This window comes from Salvelinus sp. IW2-2015, linkage group LG4p, assembly GCF_002910315.2.
Source record: "Salvelinus sp. IW2-2015 linkage group LG4p, ASM291031v2, whole genome shotgun sequence".
NCBI lineage: Eukaryota > Metazoa > Chordata > Actinopteri > Salmoniformes > Salmonidae > Salvelinus > Salvelinus sp. IW2-2015.
Genome location: NC_036841.1, coordinates 28265938 through 28274806, shown reverse-complemented (window position 1 = coordinate 28274806; position 8869 = coordinate 28265938). Strand labels below are relative to the sequence as shown.

At 46.4% G+C, this 8869-nt stretch overlaps 2 protein-coding genes across 2 annotated transcripts in view; both read left to right on the top strand.

Annotated features, from left to right (window-relative positions):
* LOC139023582 (ubiquitin carboxyl-terminal hydrolase 32-like) overlaps positions 1–4707 on the top strand; it is a 5911-nt gene extending 1204 nt beyond the window's left edge. Inside the window, exons 2-3 of the mRNA XM_070437000.1 lie at positions 3801–4046; positions 4452–4707. Coding sequence (XP_070293101.1) covers positions 3801–4046; positions 4452–4627 — 422 coding nt within the window. The 3' untranslated portion in view covers positions 4628–4707. The remainder of the gene's footprint in view (positions 1–3800; positions 4047–4451) is intronic.
* Positions 4708–7042: 2335 nt separating this feature from the next.
* LOC111957888 (ubiquitin carboxyl-terminal hydrolase 32-like) lies at positions 7043–8604 on the top strand. The gene is made up of 2 exons (XM_023978966.3): positions 7043–7129; positions 7235–8604. Exons 1-2 carry the CDS (start codon positions 7052–7054, stop codon positions 7406–7408), a joined length of 252 nt encoding a protein of 83 aa, XP_023834734.2. The 5' UTR covers positions 7043–7051; the 3' UTR covers positions 7409–8604.
* The last annotated feature ends 265 nt before the right edge of the window (positions 8605–8869 follow it).

Below are 8869 nucleotides of genomic sequence, written 5' to 3'. Positions count from 1 at the left end.
GGGTCGGGGTTTGAGAGGTGAGCCAGCAAACGGAGGGGTGTGGGTTAGAGAGGCGAGCCAGCAACCGGAGGGGTGGTTAGGAGAGGCGGCCCAGCAAACGGAGGGTCGGTTAGAGAGGCGAGCCAGCACAACGAAGAGGGTGGGTTGAGGAGCGGCAGCCAGCAAACGGAGGGTTCGGTTAAGAGGCGGCCAGCAAACGGAAGGGGGGTTAGAGAGGCGAGCCAGCAAACGGAGGGTGGGTTAGAGAAGGCGAGCCAGCAAACGGAGGGTGGGTTAGAGAGGGAGCCAGCAAACGGAGGGGTGGGTTAGAGAGGCGAGCCAGCAAACGGAGGGTGGTTAGAGAGGCGAGCCAGCAAACGGAGGGGTGGGTTAGAGAGGCGAGCCAGCAAACGGAGGGGTGCGTTAGAGAGGCGAGCCAGCAAACGGAGGGGTGGTTAGAGAGGCGAGCCAGCAAACGGAGGGGTCGGTTAGAGAGGCGAGCCAGCAAACGGAGGGGTCGGTTAGTAGAAGAGGTGAGCCAGCAAACGGAGGGGTGGGTTAGAGAGGTGAGCCAGCAACGGAGGGTCGGTTTAGAGAGGCGAGCCAGCAAACGGAGGGGTCGGGTTAGAGAGGTGAGCCAGCAAACGGAGGGGTGGGTTAGAGAGGTGAGCCAGCAAACGGAGGGTGGGTTAGAGAGGCGAGCCAGCAAACGGAGGGTGGGTTAGAGAGGCGAGCCAGCAAACGGAGGGGTGGGTTAGAGAGGCGAGCCAGCAAACGGAGGGGTGGGTTGAGAGGCGAGCCAGCAAACGGAGGGGGGGTTAGAGAGCGAGCCAGCAAACGGAGGGTCGGTAGAGAGGCGAGCAGCAAACGGAGGGTGGTTAGAGAGGCGAGCCAGCAAACGGGGGTCGGTTAGAGAGGCGAGCCATACGAGGTCACAGTGACAGAACCCTAAACGTACATTACCATACGAGTTCACACAGTGACAGAACCCTAAACGTACATTACCAACGAGGTCACACAGTGACAGAACCCTAAATGTACATTACAACGAGGTCACAGTGACAGAACCTAAATGTACTTACTCATACGAGGTCACACAGTGACAGAACCCTAAATGTACATTACCATACGAGGTCACAGTGACAGAACCCTAAATGTACAATTACCATACGAGGTCACAGTGACAGACCCTAAATGTACTATACCATACGAGGTCACACAGTGACAGAACCCTAAATGTACATTACCATACGAGGTCACAGTGACAGAACCTAAATGTACATACCATACGAGGTCACAGTGACAGAACCCTAAATGTACATTACCATACGAGGTCACACAGTGACAGAATCCTAAATGTACATTATCATACGAGGTCACACAGGTGACAGACCCTAAGTGTACATTACCATACGAGGTCACAGTGACAGAACCCTAAATGTACATTACCATACGAGTCACAGTGACAGAACACTAAAAGTAACACATTTCAACAATCCTGACAGGCAAAGTTAGTTGTTACAACTGCAGGGACCAAAGTACAGCAAGTATCAGGTAATGGTATAAGATATTTTCAAGTGCTTCGTGATAAATATTCACCTGAGTCCTACATCACTGAACCAATTAACAGATGAATATGCAGATTATAACAAATGATTCAATAATTTATCCTAAACATTTGGCTGGTACTAGGCTACTTCTATCCGGTCTAAACCACTGCAATTCCATTGTGATATTGACCAAGCGCTAGGCATAGCTATACAAAAACACAGTAAAGAATATCCTGATCTTAAGAGAGAAATACGTCCAGCTGCCTAGATAAAAACACAGCTGACATCTCATGCTTTCTCTCTAACGTCACTCTAACGTCACACTTCTCTCTAACGTCACTCTAACGTCACACTTCTCTCTAAACGTCACTCTACGTACACTTCTCTCTAACCACTCTACGTCACACTTCTCTCAACGTCACTCTAACGTCCACTTCTCTCTAACGTCACTCTAACGTCACTTCACGCTAACGTCACTCTAACGTCACTCTAACGTCACTCTAACGTCACTCTAACGTCACAACTTCCTCTAACGTCATTTGGCAAATATTTTTATAGATATTTTTAACTTAACTTTAAAATTAAAATAAAGTCACTAATACACTCATACAGTAGACGGATGGGTTATGTTATGTTATGAGATCTAGCAGACACAAGTAATGAATGGAAACACTTATCTCCCTCACTAGCTTTAAGCACCAGCTGTCAGAGCAGCTCATAGATTACTGACACTGTACATGCCCATCATAATTTAGCCCAAACAACTACCTCTTTACCTACTGTATTTATTTATTTATTTTGCTCCTTTGCACCCCATTATTTCTGTTCTCTACTTTGCGCTTTCTTCCACTGCAAACCAACCATTCCAGTGTTTTAGTTTTTATTTTACTTGCTGTGTTGTATTTACTTCGCCACCATGGCCTTTTTATATTTTTATTTATTTATACATATATTGTTTGCCTTTCACCTCCCTATCTCACCTCACTTGCTCACATTGTATATAGACTTATTTTTTTTCACTGTATTATTGACTATATGTTTGTTTTACTCCATGGTAACTATGTGTTGTTGTATGTGTCGAACTGCTTTGCTTTATCTTGGCCAGGTGGCAGTTGTAAATGAGAACGTGTTCTCAATTTGCCTACCTGGTTAAATAAAGGTAAAAAAAAAACAAAAAAAACAAAAAACAAATGTGGGAGCGGCAGGTAGCCTAGCGGTTAGCGTTGGACCAGTAACCGAAAGGTTGCTGGATCGAATCCCCGAGCTGACAAGTAAAAATCTGCCGTCTGCCGCTGAACAAGGCAGTTAACCCATTGTTTCCCGGTAGGCTGTCATTGTAAATAAGAATTTGTTCTTAACGGACTTGCCTAGTTAAATAAATAAAAAATGATCACTGACAAAACATTCATCTAGCAAACGATTTTTACTCAGAGCGACCTTTCCAACATCCTAAATATTGCGTGGCCTGTTAAAATTAGGTTTTGATTCCAGACAGAAGTTTGTTCTGAAACACTTGACAGAGACAGCTGGCTACTGTAACCGTTCACTAGCTGTAATTGTCAATGTGCAGAAACACAGACAGCTATCTACTGTAACCGTTCACTAGCTGTAATTGTCAATGTGTGAGTAACACGACAAGCTATCTACTGTAACCGTTCACTAGCTGTAATTGTCAATGTGAAGAGACACAGACAGCTATCTACTGTAACCGTTCACATAGCTGTAATGTCAATGTGAAGAGACACAGACAGCTATCTACTGTAACGTTCACTAGCTGTAATTGTCAATGTGAAGAGACACAGACAGCTATCTACTGTAACCGTCCACTAGCTGTAATTGTCAATGTGTAGTAACACAGACAGCTATCTACTGTAACCGTTCACTAGCTGTAATTGTCAATGTGAAGAGCACAGACAGCTATCTACTGTAACCGTCCACTAGCTGTAATTGTCAATGTGTAGAAACACAGACAGTTATCTACTGTAACCGTCCACTAGCTGTATGTCAATGTGTAGTAACACAGACAGTTATCTACTGTAACCGTCCACTAGCTGTAATTGTCAATGTGTAGTAACACAGACAGTTATCTACTGTAACCGTCCACTAGCTGTAATTGTCAATGTGTAGTAACACAGACAGTTATCTACTGTAACCGTCCACTAGCTGTAATTGCAATGTGTAGAACACAGACAGTTATCTACTGTAACCGTTCACTAGCTGTAATTTCAATGTGTAGAACACAGACAGTTATCTACTGTAACCGTTCACTAGCTGTAATTGTCAATGTGAAGAGGAAGTTCCGGTTTGTGAACGGCCGCTGGATCAAGTCTCAGAAGATGGTCCAGTTTCCCAGAGAGAGGTTTGACCCTAGTGTTTACCTGGCTCCCCGGGAGGCGGGGCTTAACGGGCTACACGGTCTGCAGAGCCGCAGCGAGGGGGAGGAGCTGCTGAGGATAGGAGGAGGAGAAACGGTCTCCTCCATCTCCGCCCCTACTGGGTTCCTCAACATCCTCAAAGGTCTGTCATCCTGTCTACGTCTCAAATAGCACCCTATTCCCTTTCTAGTGCATAGTCCCTATGGACCCTGGTCAAATGTAGTGCACTATATAGGGAATAGGGTGCCATTTGAAATTTCTAATTTCTGGTTATGTTTCACTCCTGTTTCAATGGAATCTTGCTGCTTTTTGGTCATTCATGTTGACTGTTGATTCCCTATCCCTGATTAGCTTCCAAGTCATCTGCAGTAGTTTCCTATAGTTAAACAAACCAGTCCTTCAGAGAGAGGTAATGAAACCAGAGAAAGCATGTATTTCTTTCTATTCATTAGTKTACAACACAATACACCGCATGGCCCATATACCCAGGAAGGATTCAGTCGAGCTGTTTTACTGAGCCCCTCTCTCTCTTCATCTGTCTCCACAGCCTCTCCAGCGTCAGGCAGGAAGTCAGCCCCTCCCTCCTTCATCAGCCGTACCAGCAGCCCCTGCAGCAGCCCCAAGTCAGGAGGAGGCGGTCCAGGGGGCACGGACCCGCCTCAGGATCCCCCAGCTGGCCAGCCGACACCGCCTCTCCAACAGCAAGTAGAACCTGGAGGGTAGTACCAGGGAGAGGGGCAGCAGCGGCCCTGACACAGAGCCCAGGGAGGGAGCACCGCAGGCGGACACGGAGGGTGGGCTCTTGGGGGTGATGAGTGGAGGTTTTGGAGAGGTGGGGGTGGGGAGCGGGCCAGAGATGTCCACCACAGATGCGTCCAGCAGCCTCAGTAATGTCACCGTGATGAACGGGGACAGTGGTGGCCGTAGCAACGAGGTACTAAGCACGGAGGCCAGCACGGAGGCCAGCACGGAGGCCAGCACGGAGGCCAGTACGGAGCCCAGCATGGACCTAGAGACCACTGCAACAGCCCAGCTGCACCAAAGAGACTACAGCCTGGAGAGCATCTACAATTTATATGCTATTTCAGTGAGTGCTTCCAAAACTGCTTGGAGGTTCAGCCTCCTAAACTAAACCTCAGGAAGATTGATTTAGTTTAATATGTATCAAATCAAAATCACATCACATTGTATTGGTCACATACACATGGGTTAGCAGATGTTATTGGTCACATACACATGGGTTAGCAGATGTTATTGCAAGTGTAGCGAAATGCTTGTGCTTCTAGTTCCGACAGTGCAGAAATAACCAACGAATAATCTAACAATTCCACAACAACTACCTAATACACACAAATCTAAGTAAAGGAATAAGAATATATAAATATATGGATGAGCAATGACCGAGCGGCATATGCGAGACGCAATAGATATATAGGTATAAAGGTATAAAATATGTGTAATGACAGATATGTAAACATTATTAAAGTGGCATTATTGAAGTGACTAGTGATCCATTTATTAAAGTGGCCAATGATTTCAAGTCTGTATGTAGGCAGCAACTTCTCTGAGTTAGTGATGGCTGTTTAACAATCTGATGGCCTTGAGATAGAAGCTGTTTTTCAGTCTCTCGGTCCCAGCTTTGATGCACCTGTACTGACCTCGCCTTCTGGATGACAGCAGGGTGGACAGGCAGTGGCTCGGGTGGTTGTTGTCCTTGATGATCTTTTTGGCCTTCCTGTGACATCGGGTGGTGTAGGTGTCCTGGAGGGCAGGTAGTTTGCCCCTGGTGATGCGTTGTGCAGACCTCACTACTCTCTGGAGAGCATTACGGTTGTGGGTGGTGCAGTTGCCGTACCTGGCGTTGTAACAGCCCGACAGGATGCTCTCAATTGTGCATCTGTAAAAGTTTGTGAGGGTTTTAGGTGACAAGCCAAATTTCTTCAGCCTCCTGAGGTTGAAGAGGCGCTGTTGCGCATTCTTCACCATACTGTCTGTGTGGGTGAACCATTTCAGTTTGTCAGTGATGTGTACGCCAAAGAACTTAACTTTACATCTTCTCCACTGCTGTCCCGTCGATGTGGATAGGGGGGTGCTCCCTCTGCTGTTTCCTGAAGTCCACGATCATCGTCCACAAAACATCTCTTGTTTTTTGACGTTGAGTGAGAGGTTATTTTCCTGACACCACACTCCGAGTGCCCTCACCTCCTCCCTATAGGCTGTCTCGTCGTTGTTGTTAATCAAGCCTTCTACTGTTGTCATCTGCGAACTTGATGATTGAGTTGGAGGCGTGCATGGCCACGCAGTCGTGGGTGAACAGGGAGTACAGGAGAGGGCTGAGAACGCACCCTTGTGGGGCCCCAGTGTTGAGGATCAGTGAAGTGGAGATGTTGTTTCCTACATTCACCACCTGGGGTGACCCGTCAGGAAGTCCAGGACCCAATTGCACAGGGCGGGGTTCAGACCCAGGGCCTCAAGCATAATGATGAGTTTGGAGGSTACTATGGTGTTGAATGCTGARCTATAGTCAATGAACAGCATTCTTACATAGGTATTCCTCTTGTCCAGGTGGGATAGGGCAGTGTGCAGAGTGATGGCGATTGCATCATCTGTGGATCTATTGGGGCGGTAAGACAATTGAAGTGGGTCTAGGTTGTCGTGATATGATCCTTGGCTAGTCTCTCAAAGCACTTCATGATGACAGAGGTGAGTGCTACGGGGCGATAGTCWTTWAGTTCAGTTACCTTTGCCTTCTTGGGAACAAGAACAATGGTGGCCATCTTGAAGCATGTGGGAACAGCAGACTGGAATAGGTAGAGATTGAATATGTCCGTAAACACACCAGCCAGCTGGTCTGCGCATGCCRTCTGGGCCGGCAGCCCTGCGAGGGTTATAGTTACTTAGATATAGTTAAATACTTTGGGATTAGAAAGCCTTTGATCCAAATGGCACCCTATTCCCTATATAGTGCACTACTTTTGACCGGGGCCCATGTTGTGTTGGTAGAAGGAGACTCTCTGTCTCCACAGTGCCATTCAGGTATCATGGGAGGTAATAGGAGGTTCTCTCTCTTTCCCCACAGTGCCATTCAGGTATCATAGGAGGTAATAGGAGGTTCTCTCTCTGTCCCCACAGTGCCATTCAGGTATCATGGGAGGAGGACACTATGTGACCTATGCCAAAAACCCCAACAACAAATGGTACTGTTACAACGACAGCAGCTGTAAGGTAAACACACACACACACACACACACACACACACACACACACCCTCGACTAATAGACGATTAATCTAGCAGACCAGTTAGTAATTGTTTGCCGTGTCCTCCCTAGGAAGTGCACTCAGAGGAGATGGACACGGACTCTGCCTACATCCTGTTCTATGAGCAGAAGGGAGTGGACTTCTCTCAGTTCCTGCCAAAGACTGACGGCAAGAAGATGGCCRACACCACGAGCATGGACGAGGATTTTGAGTCTGACTACAAGAAGTACTGTGTCCTTCAGTGATCAGGATCACACTGTCTTCCACCTACCTACCGCTCGAGCGTCAACTCTATGCCTGGAACTCTGGACAGACGGACTCAGTCAGCCACGTACGGAAAAGGACACGGGGCTTCTTCAGCCAGTCTCAACTGGGCGCCAGGAAGCACAAAATGGTGTCTTTTGGCCGAGTCATCACAAACTGAACCACTTGAATTCCGGACCGGTTGTCATGGATACCGGAAGATATCCCCCTTGTTGTTTTGTCAAGAGAACAACATTGAAGCACCATTTTTTTTAAAGCACTAAGCTGTTGCACATTGAGCCTGAGGAAACCCACCCTCTCGTGTGTGTGTGTGTGTGTGTGTGTGTGTGTGTGTCAGCACATAAGCTGACATTACTTCCTTGTTATGCATATTTGTCCCCTGCAGCCAATCAATACATGTCCACACACCTACATAATGTCTGTCTCTATAACTCACTATAGTGAAACGGTAATGCAGAGATTATACTGTATTATTTTATCGATTTAAAAAGGGGTTCTCATTTTCCTTCTTCAGTAACGATACTGTCATTTTTTTTTAAAAACAACTCATAATGCTACCTCACTGCATTTCATTGGCCAATTGGAACGGTCCAATATTTCTGACAGTATTTAAACCTCACCCACTTCCTCCTTTTGATGTCCACACACACACACACACACACACACACACACACACACACACACACTTTGAAAAATAATAATCACCCTTTATGAAGAAAGATTCCACAAAATGGAGGGGTTTGACCTTTATTTGGTCCCTTGCCAAGCAACTGCCGAAAACAAAACTGTGCAATTGCTGCTCGATGTACCCACAACATCGAGTGACTTTTTAAGGGCGTTCATTGTAGTCCTGTTAACTCACAAGCTTGAGTTTAAATCTTGGTTATGTTGTGGACAGGTGCCATAGAGGATGTTTCAAAGATAATATATCAATACATATTTGTATTGGTTTCTCTTTCTCCAAATACTTATTTTATAGAGTTATTTTTATCATTGCAATTTTTTTTGTATGTACATTTTGGTTAATTGAAGGGTTGTTCTCATCTCTTGTTTGTCCACTGTACATCTCGTCTCTGTTTGTCCACTGTACGTCTCGTCTCTGTTTGTCCACTGTACGTCTCGTCTCTGTTTGTCCACTGTACGTCTCGTCTCTGTTTGTCCACTGTACGTCTCGTCTCTATTTTCTTGTTTGTCCATTGTACGTCTCGTCTCTTGTTATTGTCCACTGTAGTCTCGTCTCTGTTTGTCTACTGTACGTTCTCGTCTCTGTTTGTCCACTGTACGTCTCGTCTCTGTTTGTCCACTGTACGTCTCGTCTCTGTTTGTCCACTGCTTACGTCTCGTCTCTGTTGTCCACTGTACGTCTCGTCTCTGTTTGTTCCACTGTACACTGTGTCTCTAGGTTTTTATCTACAGTACGTGTAGGGAGCCATCTGAGATGT